General features: G+C 37.4%; 1 protein-coding gene across 1 annotated transcript in view; it reads right to left on the bottom strand.

Moving 5' to 3' along the window:
- Positions 1–1,694: 1,694 nt before the first annotated feature.
- TRAPPC11 (trafficking protein particle complex subunit 11) overlaps positions 1,695–27,316 on the bottom strand; it is a 47,299-nt gene continuing 21,677 nt past the window's right edge. The window contains exons 17-30 of the mRNA XM_058524956.1: positions 27,171–27,303; positions 26,237–26,367; positions 22,446–22,601; positions 20,796–20,983; positions 20,531–20,679; positions 20,229–20,350; positions 19,319–19,438; positions 16,450–16,515; positions 16,184–16,340; positions 12,078–12,189; positions 8,999–9,090; positions 7,555–7,688; positions 5,897–6,064; positions 1,695–2,689 (exon numbers count right to left, since the gene is read on the bottom strand). Of these exons, the coding sequence (XP_058380939.1) occupies positions 2,645–2,689; positions 5,897–6,064; positions 7,555–7,688; positions 8,999–9,090; positions 12,078–12,189; positions 16,184–16,340; positions 16,450–16,515; positions 19,319–19,438; positions 20,229–20,350; positions 20,531–20,679; positions 20,796–20,983; positions 22,446–22,601; positions 26,237–26,367; positions 27,171–27,303 (1,773 nt within the window). The 3' untranslated portion in view covers positions 1,695–2,644. The remainder of the gene's footprint in view (positions 2,690–5,896; positions 6,065–7,554; positions 7,689–8,998; positions 9,091–12,077; positions 12,190–16,183; positions 16,341–16,449; positions 16,516–19,318; positions 19,439–20,228; positions 20,351–20,530; positions 20,680–20,795; positions 20,984–22,445; positions 22,602–26,236; positions 26,368–27,170; positions 27,304–27,316) is intronic.

Genomic DNA, 27,316 nt, shown 5'->3' with positions numbered 1-27,316 from the left:
TTTACTTAGCACTCATTTATAACGTGTTAGTTGGAGAGGATGTATGGCATGGAAAAATGGGAAGGGACAAGATAAAGTGCACATTTCTCTTTGGTATCATGGATTCATTTAACAATCTCTGATCACTGACATTGCACATAACTGCTTCTTGAAAATTTTAGTCACTACTATTTATTCACTCTACTGTTAAATAGTATAACCCATCGCTAAGTATTTTTTACATTAGGAGTCGGGACACTTTAGGTTCCTTTTCTGGGGTTTTATGTCAAGAAGGGGGTTTCAGAAGTATTTGCTGGGACTATGTGGACCCTCCCCATTAAAAGGGTGAGCTCAACTTTTCCACTTGCTGTGTTTTTTCCTTAAAAGCACTCCCTCTCTCATTGCAATGCCAATGTGGAAATTACAACTCAGAATTCTTAACAGCTATTATTAGGGACAGTATCAACTGGAAGACTTTTTATATTCTGGGTGGAGATAAACATGGGCCATGAAAGAAATGACTGAATTAAAACAAAAGTGAAGAGTCTTTCCTTCAAGTAACGTGAAAGACATTAAAAAAAATTCAGTGTAGAGTCATGCTCCCTACAACCTCCTAAAGAAGAATTCAAGGAAAGGAACCTAAGACTTGATCAGAAAAACTGAGTTGAAATTTTAAGTTGAACTTTTAGGATCATAAAAATAAAAAATTAAGTAAATTAAGAATTTTTTTTCTCCCAAAGACATTATCATCCTCATCCTCTTGGTGACACCTGACACTCTGATTACCCACTGGTGTTACTTTGATGTAACACAAGTCACACTGACATCAATGTTAATAATTTTGAAGTGTATGTCAGAGACCCATTTGTTCTAACACGGACTTCGTGTTTGACAATGGCAATGTTAGCATGTGAGATCTTTATTACACAAGCATCAGACCTTTGAATTTATCAAATAGCAGGTTACATCCCATTAGTGAGTCATGCAATCAATTTAGCAGGTTACACCAGGGATCATTTTTAAGAAAACAGAGTAGGATACAAAATATGCGAGTATACAGATGGTAGGCAGTATTTCATGAAACCTGTGTTTACAGTTTTATATATTTACATGTGTATACACACGTATGTACACATATATATGCTCATGTACGTACTGCATATGTAAAATATCAACTAATCCTGACAACACAGACCCCCCAGTAGACGCATGCACGTCCTCTTCAGCCTTCCCATCAAAGGTAATAATAACACAGATGTCAGTGGTTGAGCACTACTGCGGGTCAGGCACTGTTCCAAGCTCTTCTCACGTATTAATTTTTACCATCCTCATAACAAGCCTGTGAGATAGGTATTAACATCTACATCTTATAGGTTAAGAACACCGAGATACACAGAGCGTAAGTAACCTGAACAAAGCTACGCAGCTGGCCAGCAGCAGAGCTGGGATTTGATCCTAGACAATCTGACTCCAGAGATAAGCTCCTGTGGCCTCGACCTGAAAAGTCGTGATAACAGGGAACTCATGATCCCCAAGACAGCCCATTCCGTCGTCCGAGTCTCTCCGAAGGTTAGGAGAGCCAGTTCTAGAACACAGATCTCCCAATTTCCAATCCTATGCTCTCCACTACACCTCGTGCAACAGTGTTCTTAGTAAAAGCTGTTTCATGAAGCTAAAATCAAACAAGCTCAAAATAAATAAAAGATATATACAAGTATATTTGAAAGAGAACACATTTATTTACATCACTATTTCCTTTTTACAACTCCTACACCTTTAAATAACAAAATGATCCAGGAAATCAAGTAGTTTTAAATTTAGATATTTTAACAAAGAAAATTTTCACAATATGATTTTTATTTACATGAATTTTCAAGAGCTTTACATAGTTCTTTCAAAACTGCACAACATAACTAAAAGCTCTTATTTAGACCTTGCATCTTTTTCAAAAACTTTTAGTTTACGAAATTATGCTTATAGTCAGATCCTTGCAGTTCATAACCTTATGGTTGAAGATCTTAACAACACACTTATAAATACAAACCTGCTTCATAAATGATCCACATTTTGGCTGTGAGCTGAACCTCTGTGACATATTTTGATGGTACGCAAAGATATTTTTTAGACAACTTAAATTGCTCTGATTAGAACTTTCTGGAAGTTTTCTGTATCAGTCATACAATTGCTTATAAGTCATCGTGATGTGTTCTGAGCACACATTGACTTTATGAGGATGGATTTATCTCCAGTTCCGTCAACTATGAAGGAGACTCATGGAGATCCAGAACTTTCCTGAGGCAGATATTGGTAGATTTTCCCTTCCTTGTACAGTCATATTTGAGATGCTTAATTTCCCTCTGATACTGCACATGTAAATCACTTACTTTTAAAAGAGTTTACTATTCATAAAATGATCAACAATAACAATGATCTGACATCCTTTCATGTCACACTGACAGATTTCAAATATTTATTAGTGAAACTATAAGAGAGGATAGATTTTTCCTAATATTTTAAGCATGAGTTCCTCTGAATAGTTGGTATAACATCCATTAAAAAATAGAAAAGATTAACTTTTACCATGATCAAAGCTACAGTTCACAATGAGAACGCATACAGCTCTATCCACTTCTCTGTAAGAACCGCCAGGGGCCAGTCTTGAACGTCACGCAGCGGCAATGGAGGTATCATCCATGAGTCGGCCCTGCGGCTTTACAGCGGGAAAATGAAATGGATTTACAAAATAATAATGACAACAAAAGCTCTACTAATTGAAAAGATTTTGAAATTCTTGGAACTGTTTCACAAAAGCAGAATAAAGGTGTGCCAGTATCAAAATCAAATATGTTCCTCTCCTCTTTCACTGGCCCCCGTTTTCTGCACTTGAACCTGGGCATGGCAACCGCACAGCCCAGGTGCTGCCCTGTTCCCTCCGACACCAGCGGCAGACCACCAGTTGATTACGTGCCTCCACCTGCTGAACCCACCTCGGCCACTACTTCTCTCTTAACCTGTGTTCTAGCAGCTACTGCCAATCTATCACTGGGGGCAGGTGAAAGGGACACTATTCACCACTCATGCTTAAGTGATCAAGTTTTAGTCCCTATCTCTTGCTCAGATGTCTCAAGCCTTAAGTAGACCACAAACCTGAGTTGAGAGACAAGTTCCTGGGATTCAAGGTCTCCCAATCTCCTGTTTGGGAAGAAGCGATTCACAATGACTCTAGGCTGTCTAACAACGAATACTGCCAGGACAGAGGCCGCAGACAGAAACGAAAATTTCCCTTTCTCTAAGGTCACTTACTCAAAACATTTAAAATTCACAGCAGAAGAGTAAAGGCTGGGAATGAACAACAAGTTTCATAACTGTCCTCAGGTGGAAAATTTCTACAGGTTAGCAACACCCCAGAGAGTCATCGAGTAGCTAAAAAAATAAAATTCTTGCAAATAATTTTATTTTGGTATAAACATGTGCATCAGCAGACCTTTGTGGTGAAAGCATGAGAGATGGTGTTCAGGACATGAAACAGAACAGTGTTGCGGCTTCACCGCCAGAAGCCACCTGCCATGCCTTAAGCAGAACGATCCCTGCGGGAGTCCCTGAGGCAGTGGAGGAGCACTCGGCTTTAAGGTCTGTTGCTGTGTGGTTCTGTGTATGTAGGTATATACGTATGTACGCATGTCTGCGTGCGTGTGTAAGTCAGGTCTCTGACGTTCAAGGCAGCAGCGGAATAAATGAAAGAATGCTTTTATAATCGATGAAATTTTTTAGCACTGATGGAGGATGTTCAGAAATTTTGCAATCTATTTTAGAAACAGAATAATTTAGAAATATTTTAGAAACAGAATAATGGCTCAACCTGGTTAAATCCTTACCCCACAGAGCTTTACAAACAGGGACAGAAGACAACTACATCATGCAATTAGAAAACTGAAATCTATTTTTCAAAGGAAGAAAATATTGATCCAACCTTGCTCTAGGGCAGCACAAAATCTGTCTCAGTGCTGTCCAATCCGGCAGGCACCAGTCACATTTAGCTGTTGAGCATCTGAAGTGTGGCTACTGTGACTGCATAACTAATTTGTAAATTAAATTAAATTTTAATTAAAATCTCAACAGGCACATGCGGCCAGTGGCTACCATACTGGCACGGCACAGCTCTAAAGTTGAATAAAAGTGTGACGGGATGGAAAATTTTAGTCAGTGATAGTTCAGTAAGCGTGAAAAGGGTAATCCTCATTCACTGTCCTGAGTGTGACAGGTAAAACAATTTTTGGCAGCAGTCAAGTTACTAGAAAGTGGTAGTTGTCTTCAGAGAAAAGATCATGGCAGTCAGAAAAGGGCATGTTAATTATGTTAAAACTTACGAATGTTTATTTTTCTGGAATCTTTCCTCATGGATTTAAACATTACCCAGAAGAGGTTTACTGTGAAAGAAAATCAGAAGACTGAACTAGCATTAGCTAGGATTAGATTTAGGGGTACTGAGTCGTGCAGGGAAAGGAATGACACAGATTAATGGATGGAACCTAAATCCTGATTCCTCAATACAATCAATTCTCACATCTCAAGCTACGTTTGTACAGCTAGAATACGATCACATCTGTACACTGATACATACTTTCACACTGATTAAAGCTGTACTTCTGAGTTTAGGAATACCAATCTTCAGAAGGTCAAACAGCTAACAGGACATCAGAGACCACCCGTCCCCCCACCGCTCCCCACCCCAGTCACGAGACCTTCCCCTGCAGGGGACCTCAGACATGACAGTGAGGAACAGCAATGGAAATGGCTTCAGAAGGTGACCAGGTGGAAACATTTAAAAAGCTACTGCTGTGTGGGGGCAGGAAGTACATGGGAAATCTCTGCACCTTCCTCTCAATTTTGTGTGAACCTAAAGCTGCTCTAAAAAACTAAAGTCTTAAAAAAAGAGCAACTGTTTAAACACAAAGAGATCTAAAATTATGTGATTTTTCTCTTACAATTTAAAAGTATGGTGTAGGACAGGAGCTTAGAAGGGTTAATAAAATGATTTTTTGGCAGATGCAAAAAAAAGTCGTGTAAGTCTGGAAAGATAAAAGCTAGGAAGATTATGAGGAATACATTAACACAGACTAATTTATAATTTACCAAATCCCAGATTATATAAACAAGGGGCAGTTCTCCAAAACCTGAATAAGACAGACACAAAAAAGGAAAGAGTAAGCAATGTAACTTGTCATTCCAAAAGGGGGTATAAACTTAAAGATCGCACACAGGATTCATTTATATTCATGTATATCTGAGTTACTGAGAGAAACCAGAACTATCTGGAGAGACAGCCTTAATTTTAGGCATCAAGAGTGGCTTCATTCGAGGTGAGGCGCTGGGCTAAATGAACGACCCATGTGGCCCAATTCAGTCTCTCACACACTATGACTGCCCTACGTGTTCTTTTATTGTAGGAACCTGGAAATCGTATCATTTTAAGAAATCAAAACACTAAACCAGAGTACAGTTTCCGACAGATGATCATTTTCAGAAAGGACACAAATCCAGTATTACACAGTTAAGAGAATCAGGAAAGTTCAGGGATCCTATTTAAAAAGTTAATCCATTTTGATTAAAAACTAGTTACAGACTAACTACAATTTAAAAAAACACTTTACTAAGCCAAAGAAAACACCTGTTGAAGGATACAATAAGGATTAATCATTATTTCTCTAAGGGAATAAAAATCTTTGAAGTTAGATTCTATAAAATAATAGCAACTTTATAGAAATGAATAGCAATATGGCCAAATTCATATAATAAAAGTCAAAACTATCACTGTTAGTCTCAACATATTGTTCAGTGAAGTTTACATGAAAAAATGTCTTCTTTTGTTTGTTTTCAAGACAGTACATTTAAAAAGCAGAACATTTCTAAGCCTTACCTTCACAAAAATACTGGTAGGTATAAAACGCCGGAGCAGCTGATTGGTGAAGTTAGGAAACCTGAGCAAGTTGATGTTGAGAGAAGGTAGCTGCTGGTAGCCGGCCATTAGAGGATAGAAATTATACAACATTTCCTGCTGGGTGCCAGGCAGGATACGTAATCGAATCTGAGTCATAAACAGTTACAGAGAAAGATAATCAAATACACATAGTTGCAATATCTATATGTTGTTACCCCTCGATTATTTACAAATGATTGGACACCCAAATCTTTCTGGTGAAATATTCCCTCTCTCTCCTATGCCATCTTCCGGACAGATTCCAAACTGTAGGGCTGAATTAGCATGAGGCTAAGGCCACGCAGATAATAAATGCATAAATAGTATGTACATGATTTCTCAGTTTCTCAAAATGAGAACACTAGACGGATCAATATTTCCTGTGTAGACTACACAGGCAGACTGCATAGTCATAATACGTTATGGGACAATTTACAGAAAAGTAGCTTTGTAAACATTATGTCAACATAAGACAAACTAGTTTTTTCTGGTGTTTTCTTTTACGGATTTTACCTTTGTGGTAAGGCAAGTAACTTCAGGGGGAAAAAAAGATGTTTGGAAAATTTTATCAATACTTTAGAACACAAACTCGTAAGATTTGAGCATCTTATCTAATTATTTACAAGTCAATATGTGAAAAAGATCAGGACATGCAAGAAAAGCATCCTTGTTTGCAAATGAGTACACAGAGGTTTATGAAGTGTCAAAGATAATAAATGCGTGTGGGTACCAACATATCATAGCTAATATTGTATTTAATATAAATTATAAATTTAAATTAGAGTATGGACTTACAGTATACTTCATATATAATTCTGTTTTGCATTTAACAACAACACAGCACTCAGAACACGCACAGCACAGATGATTAGTCAGGGTAGATACTTCTGGCTGTTATGACACCTTTGTTCCTCTCATTACGTCCTTGTTAATAAAAAGTATTTACTGACTATTGAGGGCCGTCTCTGTTATCACTTGGACAGTGGAGGACAGTACTCTTACTGAAACCTGGTTTTGCCTGAGAGCGTATGTTCCATTCAAAAATCTGATGAACTTTTCCACCCCTGATTTGAATGGATGAATCAAAACACCTGAATAATTTATTTTTATGTGTAGATACAAAATTGTGTCTAAATGTACCAAAGATAAGTAAATTCTATTGGTCAAAATCTCTAAAAAATTTCAATGATAGTTCAGAAGAGAGTTAGGCTTTTAATATGGGTGGTCATGCCTCCAGGCCTCAAAAGACACACACACACACACACACACACACACACACACACACACACTCATTAGTAATAAAAGGGAAATTTAAAGTTTTCAGGAATTCTACTACAGTCCAAGGATTTGTGAACTCTTGTTTCATAAGGAGAAAGAAACTATTTGTGTGATCTCGACATGTAAAGCGTTGCCCATTTAATCCACCTCTTAGCAAACTGTACTTAATCTTTAAAAGTAACTAAAAATTCACTACTATCAAAATAATAGGGACCCCAGTCAGCCTATCAGTTCATCTGTAAATACTAAATGTACCGCTCTCCATTTCCTGGCCACACTTTGGTGTCTACGTGAGCAGCTCAATGAGATACCACTGGTACCTGTTTAAGACCTGAGAACATGAAGGCATCACTGGGCTCCACAGAAATCTCCACGTCTTGAACTAAGTTAGTCTTATTCTGTAGGTGATACCTGACAGGTAACGATTCTCTGACACGCCCAAATGATGGCAGATCTGCAGAGAAGATGACACATTTCTCTTGGTTAAAAAAAATAGACCATTAGGGCTGGCCTTGTGGTGCAGTGGTTAAGTTCAGCACGCTCCACTTTGGTGGCTTGGGTTCGTGGGTTCGGATCCTGGGCACGGACCTATGCACCACTCATTAAAGCCATGCTGTGGCAGCGACCCACATACAAAATAGAGGAAGACTGGCCCAGATGTCAGCTCAGAGACAATCTTCCTCAAGCAAAAAGAAGAAGACTGGCAACAGATGTTAGCTCAGGGCCAATCTTCCCCACCAAAAAAAATAAAAAATAAAAAACCAAACATAGATTATCATTCATGGGTTCTTTTTGTAAATGAATCTCATTCAATAGACATGGGAATATTTAAATTAATAATATTACTGCACTCTTACTAAATAAGAAACCTCGCTGATTGGACAATAGCCATTGGACTATGATAAAACAGGCTAAGAAGAATCAAAGCCCCCTTCTAAAATGGATTGACTTGGAAAAGGTCTTGGCTATTAGGAGCTGAATTATAGTTTAGGAATAATTTTTAAAATATACAAAAGATTTCCCTAAATATCAATGATGGTTCAAGATGCAATGATAGACATTATGTGCCTCTTGATGGGAACACATACCATCAACTATGAAGTATTCTCGCCCCAAACTTGAACCTGAATCTAATCAAGTCTACAGATCTAACTACCAATTTATAGGGAAAGAGAAACACTGAAAAATGATACAACACAATCAGCAAAATCCAGATGGTAGGAAGCTCTAAGAACTAACGACTCAGTTTCTTTAACAAATAAACAGCAAGGAAGAAAGTGGGAAGGTGGAGGTGATGGAGGAGGTGAGGGAGGAGGTGGCAGTGGAGTGGGGGAGAGGGAGTCTGCCTGCCTACAGAGTCCAAAAGGTGAGACACCCATCAATTGCAATGCAGAGACCTTAAAACAAACTGAAGAACATTCCGAGTCAACTAGGGAAATTTCAACACTGGAATTTTATAATACTCTGAAATTATTGCTAATTTTTTAAGTCATAATAATGGTGTTGTGATTATGTTTAGAAAAATAACCACTAATATTAAAGATGTATACTCGAATATTTACAGATGAAATAATATCTGGGATTTGCGTCAAAATAATGGGGGAAGGAGGAGTGTGTAGAGGTAGAGATGACATAAGAAGGAGCATAATCTACTTTCGTAAATGTTGGGCATTTTTCATAATAAAAAATTTTAAAAAATCTTAGAAGCCAAAATAAATATTCTTACTGGATTCTTCTAATCAAGTGAAATTTGAATGCCGTTACCTGCGTTCACATGGAGAGGGATATTTTCTACAATCACATGTGGCAGAGTGATGACAGTGCTGATGACAGGGATGTTTTCCATGGCTGAAGTCCTATGGCAGAAGAGGGTATCTTTTAAATTCACATTTTATGGGAAAAGTTAATAAATCAAAAACAGGGAATCTGTATATGCACCAACTAGTTTCAGTGGAAATATAAATTATTTATCCATTTTCTAAAACTTTATTAATGGAAGTTTTGTGAACTAAGAGCTTTAGAATCCCATTTTTGTTTTGAATATTTCCAACTAACACATGTTACAACCCCAGGCTGCTGTCTGGTCCCAGTAAGGAAGTTAAGGAGTTGAGCCAGAATGTAAATCAACTACACCACAAAGCACACCATTGCACATGGTGTGCTGGTAGCAAAATGTTCTCGATGTAGGTGGTAGGACAGCTCACAGATGAGCACCAGACCACTTCAAAGTGCACTATTATAACTACACTGTAAGTACACAGGACAAACTGAAGAACTAAAAATACCTTACTATCCATAAACAGAGCGGCATTCCAACATTACTGAGATAAGGTGACTAAGCTTATGAAACTGGTACATGTGTTTCCTATATTACAGTTAGGGTAGGGACTTGAACAGCTATCTGACTGCCAAGGAAAGCCCTGAGGAAGAGTCTGTATCTAGGGGCGGAACAGCTGACACCATGTGCAAACTACTACCGAGCAAAACCTACAGGCAAAAACATCTAAACCCTCATCATTAAGAAACGTGTGTCTTTACAGTATTACAGTAACATGATGGAATAACTAAGCAGGGCCTTCAAAATGCTGTTTTAATCTCTATAAATATATAAATTAAATTGAACACCAACATGATAAATTCATAAGTAGGGACAATAAGAACAAGTTAGTGTTTTTTTTAAGAAAACTGCATATTTTTCCTTTCTCATTTTTAATAAATCTTATTCGGTGTTTTAAAATTTATGAAATAATTGAGCCATACCAAGAAAATAACATATGAAATATCATGTACCTACCTCCCAGCCTAAAAAACAGAACATAGTCAAATCTTCCCGTGTATCCCTTCCTGCTTGCATCTCCCTCCTCTCCCCTCCAGAAGCAACTACTATCCTGAATTTGATACCTATCATTCCTATGTATTTCTTTACATTTTTCCAAATTTATATGTAGCCCTAAGAAACGTATGGTATATTTTAAATGTTTTCCAATATTATATATACGCAATTTGTTCATATTCTGAACATCTGCAGTTGCTTTGTTCACTTAATAGGTTGATAGGTGCAGCTCTGGTTCATTCATTTTCACTGATACATAGTACTCCGCTGTAGGAAGGTGCCACAATTTATCCATTTTCCTGTTGATGGATGTTTAGTTTGTTTCTAACCTTTTACTATCATAACCAGTGCTGCTATGAGCATTCTTATACATACATCCTTGGTATACATGTTTGAGACCTTTCCTAGGACTGAAGGGGACAGACGTCTTCAACTGTACCTGGTACTGATGAACAGATTTCCAAATAATTGTTTTAATTTATCCTCTACCTCTTGACAAACGTTGCCTTGTTAAAGCTTTTCATTTTTCCAAACTAATGGGAGCACTTTGAATCTCAGATCACTAGTAAGGTTGACCTTCTCTCCCTGTGTTTACTGACTACATGGCTTCCTCTGCTCCACCTCAACTGCCTATTCAAGCATTTTGCTCAATTTTCTGTTAGGAGACTCGTGTTTTTCTTCTGATCTCTCTAAGTTCTTGATACGAATTCTAACCCTTTGTCAGTTTTACATGTTGCAAATAGCTTTTCCCAGTTTGTATTGTCTTTTCACTTCTTTTACGGTGTTTTTTAATGAACTGGAAACTTGATTTTAAGAAATCAAATTCATCAGTTTTAGTGGCTTGTACTTTTTGTGTCTTTTTTAAAGAAATTCTTCCCTACTCCAAAGTCATAAAGCAATTCCCTTATTTTTCTACTAAAAGTAATAAAGTTTTCCTTTTTACAATTAGAATTTCAATATAACTGGAATTTTTAGATACAGTACACAGCAGAGATCCAATTTTCTTCCCAAACGGATACCCAATTGTTCACTACCAATTATAAAACAATTCATCCTTTTCCCATTGATCTACGATGCTACCTCTGTAAAATATAATTTTCCTATGTGTGGATCTATGGATCTATTTCTAGACGCCTTTCTGTTCCACTGGCCTATTTACATACCCCCGAGCCAATACCATAGTGATGATGACTGTAGCTTGACAGTAAGTCTCGTAATTTAGAAGAGCAAGTACCCTTGCCTAGTTTTTCTTCTTCTGGAGTATCTTGACTATTTCTCAATTTTTGCTTTTCCATACAAATTTTAGAATCAAGAGTGTCAAGTTCCACAAAAACAAAATAAAACAAGCTGTTGAGATTTTGAAGGAAGCTACATTGAGTCTATAGAACAATTTACAATATTAAATCTTATCCAAATCCTACCTAAGACCATTTTGTATCTCTCCCACTTATTTAGGTCTTCCTTTTATGTTTTAAAGTTTTATCATTTTCTCTGTAAAGGTAATGCACATTATTCTATTAGATACAGTCCTATATATCTTATAATTTTTGTTATGTAAATGACAGCCATTTTAAAAGTACATTGCCCAGAGGTTTACTACTGATATATAGAAATCCAATTGATTTTTGTATATTGATGTTATATCCAGCAACCTTGCTGAAACTCTTATAATTCTAATAATTTGTTGATTCCCTTGGGTTTTCTATGTAGACAATACTATTGACTGCAAATAAGGGCAGTTTCTCCTAATGTTTTTAATGGTCCTATCATCAGAACTAGTTTGTCTAAAGTTTCATCGGTATATAGGTCACAAATTGTGATAAACACAAATGAAAGTTTAATTATCCTTTTTAATCTTCGTTTTTGACAAATGGTCAGAGATAGCATGTGACTCCTAGTCTGCTCTCTAGGACTGACTGAAGCTCTCAACTATTAAATGACAATGACAAATAATAAAGGCATTAGAGTAGCACAGATAATGAAGAAAAGATAGGGCTGACATAATTTTACCTCTTCCAGGAGACAACATAATGCCCAGTTGCTACGCCACCTTCAATATTTCCAACAGAGGGGCACCGAAGACAAAAGCATTCACTGGCGCTCTCTCCAGTCTGTAAGACAACTACAAGACAAGAAAGAGCCTTTATAATCCTTATGCAAGTTATCTCATCTATGAAAGGAGAGTTTTACTTCCAAGTAACATAACAAAAAAAGAATACCTTACCAATTATACATTATGTATAGAGACTAGGAAAGTAAGACTCAGAGACGTTAAATGACTTTTTCAAGGTCACACTTTTTCAAGTCCCTATCCAGTGTTTTTTCTAATCTATCAATAATCCATTATAATAAAAACAGGTGAGGCATCAATATGTCTGTGACAGGTTCCTACAGGAACTATAAAAGGGAGAAGTCTGGAGTTAGAATAATACCCTTTGGTGACGATTTTTCTTTCTCCAAATTATTTCATGTCTCCAAAGGAAACATTTCATGGTAGGGAAAAAGAAAAGAGAAAATTTTAGTTACCCGTTAAGGCACTCAAAACGTCATTCCAGAAAACTCTGGCTTTCTCTCAATAAGTACATATTATTGATACCGCTCAAACGGAATACACCACCTATTGCCTCATTATTGTCTAATGTGGCTACTTACCTCTTGTACAAGGATGCTTTCCTCTTGCCAATTTTATAGCAAACTCCTGATCACAAGATAAATGCTCATCTAAACCAAGACCTCCCTACCTGTCAGCACTAAGGACCTACAATGTCACTCCTTCAAATGCAAGCAGCAACGGTGCCTATCTAATGCCAATTTTAGCAGATCTATGAATGAAAGTTTCAAATAACAATAACAAAATTCCTCAACAATACATAATTGTTTTTATGGTCTTCCAGTGAAGAAGGTTGTGTGATAAATTAATGATTATGCTTGTGAGTAGATACCAGAAGTGAAAAGGAAAAAAGCCGGGTCAATCTTTACTTTAATTAACTACTTTTAAGTAATTTTTAAGGACTAGGAAATGATATTGCAGCCCAGGAAGTAAAAAAAATACATCAATTCAAACCTCTTAAGATAGCTTTTTTTTAATACCTGGGACATTTATATTAAACTCCCCCAAAGTCCTCCCTAATTCTAAGAAGTTAACCAAAATGATCACAATGTTTATTAAGAATTAACATTAGAGTCAAATTTATGAGCTAGGCAAGTTGTTATTTTTAATGGGTCAAACACAAATTTTATAGCGCATCAGTGCTGGTGTTCTTGGAGGTTGCAGACAAAGTAATGTTGCAACACCCGCCCCCCCAAGATATCCACATCCTAATTTTCAGAACATGTGTATGTTACCTTACATGGCAAAAAGGACTTTACAGATGTGATTAAGAGAAGGATCTTCAAATAGATTATACTGAATTATCCAGTTGGGCCCAATGTAATCACAAGGATTAAAAGGGAAAGAGGGAGGCAGGAGGGAGTCTGAGAAGGAGATGTAACAATGGAAGCAGAGGTCAGAGAAAGAGAGATTTGAAGATGCTACACTGCTGGTTTTGAAGATGGAGGAAGGAGCCACAAGCCAAGGAATCCAAGTCGCCTCCAGAAGCCAGGAAAGGCAAGAAAAGAATTTCCCTTAGAGCCTAGAAGTTCTGGAATGTAGCCTTGCCAACACTTTGATTTTAGGACTTTTGACTTCCAGAACGTTAAGATAATAAATCTGTGTTGTTTTAAGCCACTGACTTTGTGGTAATTTGTTAGAGCAGCAATAAGAAACTGGTAACGGCAGATTCAAACTAGAGACTATTCATTAATTTAATAAATATTTATTAACCAACCACTAGGGGGCTGGCAATACAAAGATGAGGAAGTCACAGCTCCGGCTCTAAAGGAGCACGCAGTTCAGCAGAGGAACCATATCTATAAATAAGTAACTACAATATAATGGGATAAGTGTTATAATAGAAGGATGTACAAGGTACCATGGCAGTAAATAAGGAAGAGTTCTTAGCCCTACTGGGAGGATCAGAAAGTCGAAGCTTACCTGAGCGCTGAAGAGCAAATGAGAGTTTAACAGGTTGAAAAGAAGAGGGAGAGGGTTTGGGACAAAAGTAATAATATGTTCAAAACAGATGGGGGCAATGTTTGCTGAATGTGGAAAGTCCGGCTTGGTTGAAGCCTGGGACAGAGCAAAGGGAAGTAGAGAGACTGGTGTAGAAGAAGCTGGAAAGGTAAGCCGAGCCTGACAGGGAAAGGTCTAGAACGCCCTGAGGGTTTTTTAAGTAGGACTGACAAGTTCAGAATAGTTTTTTGAGGACAAACTCTGGCAGCAGTGTGAAAGGCAGACTAGCGGGGAGAACGGCACAGAGGAAACCAGTTACGCAGCTGTTTCTAAAGGCCAGGTGAGAAATGGTGAGGATGGCAGTGAGCATGGAGACGAGAAGCTGGATTCAAGAGACATGTAGGAGGGAGAACTTGGTGCCGGGTGATGTGGGTGTGCAGAGGGAGTCTAGATTTTCCCCGTGGTTTCTAGCTTGGATTAAGTGTACAGTGGCTCCTCTAACTGGACTAGGGAATGCAGGCAGCCCAAGGTTGCACAGCAGTGGAAGACTTGTAGAAAAAGAAAAAGGAGACCAAAGTCAGGATCTTGGAAACGACCAACATTTAAGGGGTAAGAAAAGGAATCAGTGAAGAATGGACAAATACCGGCTTGTTCTGAGCTGTTAGGAGATAAGCACTGGGCTAAGGTATTTCATATAAATTATCTCATATACATTATTCCATGTACATTATCTTCTTTATTTCTGAGGCGATAAAGCAAAATGAACCGTCCAACATAACGAAAGAGCAAGCGGTAGGAGTGAGAATTGAATCTAGTTCAGTCTGACTCGAAAACTCACGATTATTCCACGTCAGCACAGTGAGGAGAAAGGAAGGAGAGGACAGAGGAACAAAGCAGAACCAGAGACGACGATTCCCAAACCACAAGAGAAGAGCAAGTTTCCAGAGAGAAACAAAAACTTATGAAGGCACTCTGAAAACAAACATGTTTTTTATTATTATTACTTTATAGAATGTGGGACATATTTTCAGGACTTAAATAGAGAGGTTTAGGGACATGCTTGATTTTTATCTATTAATCTTACATACGGATTTGATGCCGAGATCTTGTGCAAAACCCCTATCATTCCAAGGGAAAATGGTACCTCCTTTATGATGAGTTTTCTAAAATGCACAGAAGTGAGTCTGGAGACTGCCTGTTCTTCTTGGTGTCGTCGGGAGAGCCCTGCATGGTGCTTACAGGGAAGCACTCAATGAATATTTGTTGATTATTTATTGATAGACATTGAAACTTATTTACAAGCCAGATGCAAAAATACGCTGGAATTCTGACAACTACTAATCTAACTTTAATTGGTATTGCAAACCAACTACAACTTGTAACACTGAAGTCAGGTAGTAGATAGATACACAAAGAGAGCAAATAATACGACTTATTTATATTTGGTTTTAAGAATACATCATTATTTTTTTTTTCTCATAGTATTTACCCTTATAATGTAGTTGAGCACAGTTTTGCTTGGGTTAACAATCAAACTAATTGTTATTCCCTCTAACAGCCCAAGAAGCATACAAGCCCAAAGCACACTGAACCAGAAAGGTAATATCCTGGGTCTCAATCTCTTCTATAAACTGTTTCAGTTTATAGAAACAGTTTATAGATTTAGAAAACTTATTGTCTACTTTTCCGTTTTTTCCAAAGTTTCTTTAATAAACATCTTCTCCCATTTCAAATTATAAACAATGGTAAACCTTAATTAATAAGAAAAAACAGTCTATAAAAAATCCAAATGTAAAAAATATTATTTTATCTTCAAGTACATTTTTCAAAGAGTAACTTCCTTATAAGTAGCAAAAATCAGATCTTTTGAAATAAGGCCCACTCAAGCAAAATGTAAATGATGCTCATTCTACCTTAATTCTAAATGTATTTGCTTTTGTGAGTCCAAGTCTCAAGCTGCCTCCCTTAGCAAAAAGCTCTTACTGCTAGCCACACACACACACACACACACACACACACAGAGAACTATCTTCGACTAATTAAGTGGGATGCCCCATATGCTCACCTTTGTCCAGCTGGGACTCTAGCTGGTCCACTGGGGTCATAGAAGGAGCAAGCTGCAGCTCACTGGACACGATAGTGAGTGCCCATGGAGAGGCACTTAAAAGGTCTGTCATCAGCAGAAAGGGGATGTCAGCATAGACCCTTTCCAGGTGCTCGAACTGTCACACATGAAGACAAAAGGTCGTCAGCAACTACATTAATCTATTTTATCTTTTCTGTTCATTTCTATAACCTAAGTGCTTTCTGACATGCTTCACAGGAACGTACCTTTGTCGAAACAAATTTAACTGCAACGTCAAACGGAAAGACGGTTTCTATTGTTACAGTTTCATCCTGCAAGAGAATTTAAAGGGCACATTCAATGGCTTTTCTAAATCTTAACAATAGATAAAGTTTTAAAAATAGAAGGCATACAAACCACAATCTATTACTGACCAATAAATAATCCCAATTTATATATTAAGAAGCTAGGGTCTTTCTTCTGAATAATATTTGTAAAAATCTATGTAGGGAGACCAGACTACTATTTCTAATAAATTATCTTACGATTTTATAACAGTTCACACTGCAAAGTGCTTTCTTATAGATAACTTATCTCAGGATCTAGCGAAAGCGGGCAAGGCAGGCATGGGCACCATTTTACAGAAGAGGAACTAGAGGTTAAGGAAGATTAAGTGATTGGCCTTAGGCCACAAAGCTAGTGGTGCCAAGCCTAGAATCTGGGTCTTCTTTTTGTCTAAGTTCTTTATCTCATCTCAAGATGACTAAAATGACAGTAATGGTAATGATAATAATAATAATGTAATATGACACAGTATTACAATCACTATACATGTATCATGTGATGCTCACAAGAACTCAAGGAAACAGATTCCATTATTAGTGCCATTTTAAGATGAAGTGGTCACAAAGCTAGTAAGTGACAAAGGCAGAGACAGAACTGAATCTGACCCTGGAGCCTGTACTCTTAACCAACATGCTACAACTCCTCTCTAAAAACAATGGGGTTCAAAAACAATGGAGTTATTATTATATCTTTGGAAACAAACCATCTACCCTATTGATGAGAAACCTTTAAAAAAGGTCACGTTGGTTAAAAACTCAGGCTGTACTGCCAGACAGATCTGGATTTTAATCCTGGCCAGATACATACTTACTAGCCGTGTAGACCTTGGACATAGCGATGGGACCTTGGGAAAGTTATATTGTCTCTTTAAGTCTCAGTTTCATAATCCTCACAAGGATTGCTATGATAATGAAATGAGATAATGCATACAAAGCACTTAGTAAAATGCCTAAATAATGTTTATTATTATTATATGCTTCAAATTATTTCCTCCCTCAATATCATTAACTTTTTAAAAAAGTCTAATAAGTAGGATACATGATACTCTTACTCATTTTGGTAGTTGGAAAAGAGTGTGCAATAGTTCCATGGGTCTAAAGCCTAGGGCCTCAACATTTCCCCACAGAAAAGATCTATGAAATGAAGAAGCAACTCCGTGATTCCTTCAGATGTGACCTACCTTTAGTTTCTGCACGGCCTACAGAGCACATTCACATATAAGTGAAAATGAGACTTAATCACTGAAGGAAAAAACATTTACATTTAAATTTCAAAAAATGTCTTCCAAATGACACTAGGACCTCTAATATAGACATCCATGAGAAAAGTGCTTCTTGGTAAAATAATTTTGAAAGATAACCACTACAGCCTTTTGCGAAGATTCTCTATAGACCTTAGCAAATTAAGCGCCATGCTAAGTCCTGAAGTAAAAATATCTATTTAATACCTTTTAACCCAGCATTTTCCAAACATATGTGACCAATTAATTCTTTTTTTGTGTAACATCTATTTCTATCCCTCAGAATCAGTGTCCCGTAAATGCAAGTCTTGGGAATGGACTAGCTGATAGAAGAATAAATATATCCTTGTCTAACAAAAGTGGCATGTACCTCAATGATATCATGTCTTAAGGAGATGGGAACACCGCTTAAAGATGCAGCAGCTCACTGTTTTAGCTTGATTCCAAGATAGTTAGTAGGTAGCAAACAATTATTTCAAAAATGTATATTGCATGACTACCGTTAAACTTCATCATCAGAAGGAGAAATGAAACCCAAGGCTTAGGACTCTAAAGCTGCACAGAACTTGAACATTCTCATTTGTAGGTGAGGAAATTGAGGTCAAAAGAAGTTCCCTGGGTAGCCTGAGTTCACAAGTTAGGAGGCAGTGCTGAGACTGGCACCCTGATTTCCCAAATCACCATCTAGGGTTCTTTTCACTACATCAGGCTAGGTGAAATTACATTACATGCCCTCCTCCTTCCCACTCGGGAATACTCCTAACTATCTTAGGATAGTTTTACCCCTCAATGACTTCTAAGACAGCTCACGGCCCAGATTCTGTGCAGTAACCAAACTACGAGTCCCCAGATTGCCAGGCCTTCTCCTCTGCTGGGCTAAGGACCCAATTCCTAAGAAAAGGCTGAGACAACACTGCTGCCAGGACTAAGAAGATACTAAAGATCATAATATTCCATTAATAAAAGAGGATACAAGCATCACACACAATATGGTTAAATCTATATAAAAACTTGCCCCCCATCTCTATAAATAGAAAAGAGACCAATAAGAAATACATCAGAGTTACCAGCAGCTGCCTCTTGAGCTGTTGGATCTACGACTGTGATGGCTCTCCTATTTTCACTCTCTTCCATGTGCCCTTATCAAAAGTGATTTTCTTAAGATGCTTTCTTAACAGAAAAAAATATTTCATGAAGGGAGATCTCTCTTCCTCCAAAACTTTCTGCGTATAAGCCAACTTACAGATTTTCTCTAATGTGTGGTTTTACAAAGAAGGTTTAGAGGCTCAAGACTTTTTTGGATGAGATCTCAAACCTGTTGATTCTTTATACAGAAAGCCACGTAGGCCAATTTTCTAATGTTTGAGCAATGAATGCCATATTATATCGTTTATAATAAATATAAATGATAAAAAAATCAACCACTATTTAATTAAAATTTGTAACAGACTCTAAGCACCTAAGCTGCTTAGTTTGCAGGAAACTAAAATAATACAAAATAGGTAATACTCCACATATGATGCTTCCTAAAGTAGCTATGAAAAAAATACCTTGTGACACTTGCAAACAATTTCCTTTTCTTCAATAGTTGTATTGATCAGGTAAGAGACATACACGAGAAACATTCTCGAACCCACTGTTCCACAGCGAACATACAGCATTTTTTCCAGCTGCAACAAAATAAAAGTACTTTAATTTAATCAAGACTACAGAGATTTCCTCCTGATATATATTCTAAGAAAATGTTCCCCCCTTTTAAAGTTCACTATACCAACTGGCTAAATTCTTGGGACACTCTTCACAGGCTGTTCCCGCTACAGCATAAGAGTGAGATCATTACTACTCCACCTTTTTTTTTTTTTTTTTGGTGAGGAAGATTGGCCCTGAGTTAACATCTGTTGCCAATCTTCCTCTTTTTGCTTGAGGAAGATTGTCCCTGAGCTAACATCTGTGCCAATCTTCCTTTATCTTGTATGTGGGACACCACCACAGCATGGCTTGATGAGTGGTGTGTAGGTCTATGCCCAGGATCTGAACCCACAAACCCCGGGCCGCTGAAGCAGAGCATGCAAACTAAACCACTACGCCACCAGGCCAGCTCCTCCATCATTTTTATTATCATTCTCAACTTCCCGAGAATTCCTTGTGTTTGGTTTGGAAATAAAAGTAGACTGAAAGGTTATTTCACTAAGTTACAAACTTTGTGTTATTTAGTTATTTTGTCAGGCAACTAATTCTCCATATTAAGGTCATTTGTTTTAAAATCCCTTGTAGAAAAACTGCTTAAAGACATTTTACATATTTAAATATGTAAAATGTGGATAACATGTGCATTAGTGAAGTCACTTTTTGAGTCTCAGGATATGCTATTAAAATGCTCTAAAGCTGTCTAAAACTCACTACATATTTAAAACTACAACCGAATTGATTTCCTCTCCAATCACAGTTGACCAAGCTCACCTGTTCCCCTGGGAGTAGGTCTCCAACAGGAATGTCAGTGAGTAAAGCTGGGTAGGACTCATCGCATAGCTCTGCTCCATGGAGAGTCACGTGAGTTTTCTGAGTTAAATTGGCATCCTGTCCTAAAAGTGTTAACATTGGTGTTTTAAAATACAGAGAATTCAAACATTACCCTAATGATTAAGACTGCATAAGGAGCACTATATCATAACCATATATTAAGCAAATGTCCCATAGTTGACACCACTGACATTTATTTTATGTTGCTTAATACTGATTAAATTTTAAAGAGGAATGTTTACCGGGTTTTAAACCAGCAGTGAGCTTCACGTCTCTGATTGGGGTCTTTTCGTGGGAGTGAACAGTCACAACCAAACAATACATTTCATTAGTCAGGGCAGGAGGGTCGTGTCGCAGATGGACAGAAATGTTTGGAACTCTGGAAATGATCCTTTGGAAAAAAACCTTAACTAAGTAACTGATCTTTTTTAAAAAACAGATTATTCAAACAAAGTATTTAAAAGAAATAAGATGACCTTTCACGATCTGCCTAGCAAGGTCACTTACATCGTGCTGGCCTGAATGACTATGCTGTCCCAGTGAACCTCACTGTCGGGGAGCTTCGGCCGTCTTTTGAAAGAGCGCGAGGCCTGTAGGGCTTCTTGGGAAGACGCAGCATCTCCCCCTCCTCCCTGCCAATTTAGAACCACGCATCTCCCCATCTCACCGCCCAGGACCAGATCCACGGAAGTAATCTGCAAGAAGGAGGAGTGTCAGAAACGACGTCTCATGCTTGTTTGTCACCATCCCCCTCAACAAACTGCATCGTAGAACACTGGTCTATGGAGTTCATCTAGAGACCCACGGTGTGACAGAGGTCAGAAGTCCTGCTGGTAGACTTATCCTGACCATCTATTAGCTGTGACAGTGGCTGATGGTAGCTAGGTTTCCACTTCTTCACCTTTGAACAGAGATAACCTGACTTTCTAGCTAAGACACTGACTACACAGTCCTGTTAGATTTTAGCACTTGGCATGGTGCCCGATGTAACAGATGCCCAATTAGTGGTGGCTGACTGAAATAAATGAGTGCTTTGATAACTCATAACCTAATTCCTAATTCCACCATATTTTTCTGGAAGACATCTATAGTACTAGGAATGAAATTCTCTGCTAATTGAATAAACGTTCCTTGCAACTACATCCATTAACAAACGTACTCCAAATCATATTATTAATTATGATTTACGCCTGGTAGGCTTCCTTAGGTAACTTAGAAAAAGTAAAATATGTCATTAGGGATTTAGTCAAAATCATGAAAAATTTTTGAAAAATGAATAAGCAAAAAACTCTGGATATTGGTTAATAATAAAATCAACAGATTCACAAAAGTGTTATGGGACTATTGGTAGTGCAGCCTTACATTTCTGTCTTAGAAATAGTCCCAAGTTTAGATTAGCCAACATTCCCATTCAAGCCATGGAAAATGAGCACTTAAAGAGTTCTTACTACGTACCAATCACCATTCCAAACAAGCTACATTAACTGAATGATTTAATCCTTACAAAACACTATGAGGCAGGTATTATTATTATGCCCATTTTAAAAATGAATAAACTGAGACACAGAGAGGTCAAGTAACTGCCCAGGGCCACAAGCTAATAAGCTGGAGAGCTGGAATTTAAACGCCCGTAGTCTGGCTCCAGAGTTTATGCTCGATAAAAATATTACCTTCATCATATATTTCTGAAAGGCACCTTAATCATCTACATTTATAATATATATACTTTATAATATATAACTTCATTTTTTCTTTAAAAATATGCAATTGGCAATGTTTAAACATCAAAAAGATATAGATCTTTAGTCTGAATTATGTCATATTATACAAAATATAATTGCTATAGCATATATATATTTTGTTTAAAATTCCTTAACTGATTATGTAGCCATTCAAAAATGAGGTTGGTCTTATGTACTAGCGGGAATGATGTCTACTATACACTATTAAGTGAAAACAGCCAACTACTAAATACTATGTACGGAATATTCTCAATGAAAGGGAAGCTACCAGACCACTATGAATGACTTCCCTTGGGAAGTCTAAGGGGAAGGTTTTCATTTTTTACTTAAACTTTTGGATCATTTGAAATTTTTTCAGACATACACATATTACTTTATCATTTAAAATATTTTTTAAACAAATTTCATAACTAACCTCAATTTTCTTTCCCACGTCTTCAGTTTTCGCAACAAATTTAAATAAAAACTTCCTTGTTTTACCAGGAACTAAGCACATCTTTCCCTGGGTCAAATTTTCTAAAACTTCACTCGCCTTGGATGCTTCTTCGATGACACAAAACTGGTTGTATTCCTGAAAAAGAGGTCAGCCAAGGTCACAGTTTATAAACTACCACATTCGATGTCGAAGGGTTATTAATAAAAAGAAGTATTTTTATGCCAAATGGAGGCGCCTATCCACTCACTAATGCCATAAGATAAAGATAATTCACTACACATAGACTGATTTCCGGGAACATTTAGACACCCCTCTCCTGAAGAGAGAAACAAAGATTTATTCTTTGTTGCACTGGACGCTACTGTCTCTCATCTCCTGTTCTTAAAAAGCTTTCTTTTTACTTGGCTTCTGTGATACCATAATATTTCCTGTTGCTCACCCTCCTTGGCTACTTCCTAGCTTTCTCTCAATGGTCTTTTTTTTTTTCTTCTTGTCCCCTTAATTCAGAAGTCCTACAAGTCTCAGTCCGTGGCTTTCAGTTCTTTCTCTTTATGTTCGCTTCTTTGCAAAGTTTATCCATTTCCACATACTCTGCACCTCTGGGCTAATATTTCCCACAGAAGAACTTTTAATTCTGTCCTACTTCCTTAACTGAAAGCTCATATCCACGGTTGTCTAGAGGATAATTGCACTGCCACTTCAAATTCAGCACGTCCCAAATTGAATGTGTATCTACCTTCCCAAAGAGCATTCTCCTTACAGATGAATAAATGGAGACATCTTTCATGTAAATATCTGTGGAATCACCATTCTCATCCGTTCAACAAATATTGAGAACTTTCCAAGAGCCATCTTCTGTCCCAGCAGATGAATTATATTCACAGAAAATTCGTATATAGTTAAGTTTGATATTTTCCCTCTAATTTTCATGTCTATTCTGTGTTTATGAAATCTAAGTACTATTTTTCTTGTGCTCTGTATCTTGAATTTCAAATTACACATATTCAGAATATAATCTAACTTTAAAAACTAATTGCTTCACATTTTATTTTAACATTTTTTATCAGTTTTTATTACAGAAGTAGTCTATGTTTGTTTAAAAAAAAAAAGAAAGAGAAAGAAATGAAATAGTAGGATATAATGAGAAAAGTACAATAAGAGTCTCTACATTGACCCTCTGATTCCAGATTTAGAGTATTTCAGAGGGAGCAAAAAAAATTAGCAGCCCTTGTGGAGCTTATGTTCTATTCAGGAAAACAAGCAATTTACCAAATAATCACACAGACAAAGGTGAAACTCCAGCTGTGACAAGAAGTATGAAGGGTTATGCAAGCCTGGCGAGGTCAACGGGTCATGCAGGTCTGGGGAGGCGACCCTGAGGAACTGAGGCTTCTAAGAGGATAAAACATGAGGAGGAATTAAATGGATAAAAGAGAAGAGGGAAGACGAATCCAAGAAGAAGAAACAGCACGTACAAAAGTTCTGGTCCTAATGCTGTCTGATCTCACTTATATGTGGAATCTACAACTCACAGAAACAGAGAGTAGAGTGGTGGTTGCCAAGAGGTGGGAGAAATGAGATGCTGGTCAAACGGTACAAACTTGCAGTGATAAGACAAATAAGTTGATATAACGCATAGCATGCTGACTATAATTAACAATACTGTATTATATACTTTAAAGTTGCCAAGAGAGTAGATCCTAAACGTTCTCACCACAAAAGAAAAAAAAAAAGGTAATTATGTGAGGTGCTGGATGTGCTAACTAACCCTACAGTGGTAATCATTTTGCAATATATGTGTATCAAACCATTATGTTTTACACTTTAAACTTACACAGTGTTGTATAAAGCTGAAATAAAGCTCAATAAAGCTGAAAACAATTAAATAAATTGTTTTTGACCTGAAAAAAAAAAAGCCCCTGTCCTTTACCCATCCTCTCCCCACTCTTTATCATCCGTATACACTCAGCAATCCAGACTTATCCATTTTTGGATGCCTCTTGTATCTCTTTATCTCCATGCCCAGCCCTGGCATCCTGATCCAAATCCTCCTACTTCTGCACCAGGATTCATACAAAGAGGCTCTGGTTGTTTCCATTATATCATTTCTTTCCCTCTATTTTGCAACTAGAATAGTTTCTTTTTTTTTTTTTTTTTAAAGATTTTATTTATTTATTCCCCTCAAAGCCCCAGTAGATAGTTGTATGTCATAGCTGCACATTCTTCTAGTTGCTGTATGTGGGACGCGGCCTCAGCATGGCCAGAGAAGCGGTGTGTCAGTGCGCGCCCAGGATCCGAACTTGGGCTGCCAGCAGCAGAGCGCACGCACTTAACCACTAAGCCACGGGGCCGGGCCATAGAATAAAGTTTCTTAAACATAAATTTCATGCTCTTGATTTAAAATTCTCAAACTAATTAGCAGGAATCCTTGAGTCATGGTTTGAAGTTGAATAAAGCATACTAATCTTCGGGTGATCCAGGTTCATCTAACCAATTCTATTACAGGGACATTTCTCAGTTCTTAGGAGTCAAAAACACCACTAAAACAGCTAACACTCTTTACTCTTTCTTTACCCCCATCCAATAAATAAACAGATAGACAGACAAAACATGAAGAAATGAATGAATAAATAAATCTTAAAAGACTTCTACGTACTAGCCTAACTCCTCAAGTTCCTTTAAGCCAGCTCACTTCCTACTATCCCCCAGAACCCCTCTGCTCTCGAGAGGCTGTGTCTTCACTTGCCCACAAACACAGAAGGTGCACCCCTGCTTCCGGCCAGCATTTTCTCACAGACAGACATGTTCTCCCCCCTCGTCTTTTTATACTTATCTTAATTTCATCTTCATTCTTGAAACTTCCTCCCTTTTCTTTCGCATGATTACTATAACTCTATTTCTAGCCTACACCCCATAACTTTGTCCTCATTACCTACTCAGGCAATCTGTGAGTCAGTTCTGGCCCTTGCCCCCCAAAATGCTTGTATTTTCATGGGGTTGACATATGCTAAACTTTTTCAGGTTCACCATGATGCTAAGAATATTGTAATGCTCAATAAATGCTTGCTGGTTAAAGGCTCAATACACTTTCTGGATGACTGCAAGATAATCACCTATTAAGTGAGCTTATAAGGGAAACAGTTGGAATGTAATCAAGTACTTGACGAAACTATGTCACACTACAAAAATGTTCAAATGAAGGAAATATAATATGATCGCAATTCTGCAGGAAAACGAAGTTGCTTATAGATGTGTGCACAGAGTATGTCCAGACTACTCAAGCAGTTAATAGTGATGACCTCTGGGGAATGGCATTGGAGAAGCACGCATTTACACACTGACTTTTCACTTTATATCCATCTGTTCCACTTCAATTTCTTTAACATCAAACATATAATAGTTTTAGATGAAAATCTAATACCAATGTTAGAATATAAAACAAATAATTTTGAAAATTAGATTATATTCATTCTGAATATATCTTATTTGAAATTCAAGTTACATATTACAAAAAATACATAGACACAGTTCTGAGATTTCATAAGCACAGAGTGAAAACAAAAATTAGACTAAGAAAAGTATAAAACTTGAAATGCTGATATAGAAGTTGAGAAATATAAATACATTTATTTTTAAATAGACTTCACCAAAGTCCATTTGTTACCATGAAACCATTAGGACCTAAAATTCACTAAGGTCATTTTATCAAATTTAACACAAGCTACAATAAGATATAAACATGGTAAAAACACAGGAAAAGGTACCATTACCTGATTATTAAAGCTGACACAGAGCTTAGAAAACCTAATGGGATGTGGACAATCAGCCTTCAGATAAATATCAAAGTGCACAGGAACATCGACATGAAAACTCGGGGCATGGAACTTGGCTTTGCACTGGACTAGAAATAAAACAAGAAGGACTGAGTCACACATGAGCAGGCACTCTGGACCCACACACGATTCTCTGCTCCACGTTTACTCTTCAGAAAGGACACATCGATACTGGCTGTTCTGACTAACTTCCATGCTTGAAGCATTTCAACAGACATAAATGCAGCCGAATTTTAAAAACAAACAAAATTTGAATAAACTATAGCTCCAAAACCATCTTTAATTTTAAAAACATAGTTGCTCCTGAAACATAACTAACCTAGGATTTTAAAGGAAAAAGAACCATTTTGTTATTTTTAACTTATTTCAAAATACCTGCCTAGACATTAAAGCATAAAGCCTTTAAATAACTTTTCAAATGCATTTCAAATAACATCTGAACTACAAATGAACAAAGTAAATTTTGTTGTTGTTGTTGTTGAGGAAGATTGGCCCTGAGCTAACATCTGTGCCAATCTTCCTCTATTTTGTAGGAGGGTCACTGCCACATCGTGGCTGATGAGTGGTGTAGGTCCGCAACCAGGGTTCAAACCTGTGAACCTGGGCCACCAAAGCGGAATGCACCAAACTTAACCACTACGCCATGGGGCCGGCCCCCAAAGTAAATTTTAAGACATAAACTAAGTATTTAAAATTTTGATCATCTTTTAAAATCAATGGGAAGAAAGAAAAAAAATCTCAATTTATCTATAAAATGACTGTACTTTGAAAGTTCTTCCTTTGACTTTTATATTTATTATTCTGCATCTATTCATTTTGTGGAAATAAGGATGATTTCTGTGAAACAATACTGTAGATGTTGGCTACCCACCAAATGGCACAAAGTCCTGCACTCCTATTGTGAAAACGTTGCTGCCGGCCAGAGACACTCGGTCCGCCCACAGCTTCTGGGCAGTTTTCACAGCTAGGACATCACAGTCAGGTTCAGGATCAGGACTTTCATTCTGCACCAACACA

The sequence above is a fragment of the Diceros bicornis genome, chromosome 29 (genome assembly GCF_020826845.1).
Source record: "Diceros bicornis minor isolate mBicDic1 chromosome 29, mDicBic1.mat.cur, whole genome shotgun sequence".
Classification (NCBI taxonomy): domain Eukaryota; kingdom Metazoa; phylum Chordata; class Mammalia; order Perissodactyla; family Rhinocerotidae; genus Diceros; species Diceros bicornis.
This window is presented reverse-complemented; position numbering and strand designations above follow the sequence as displayed.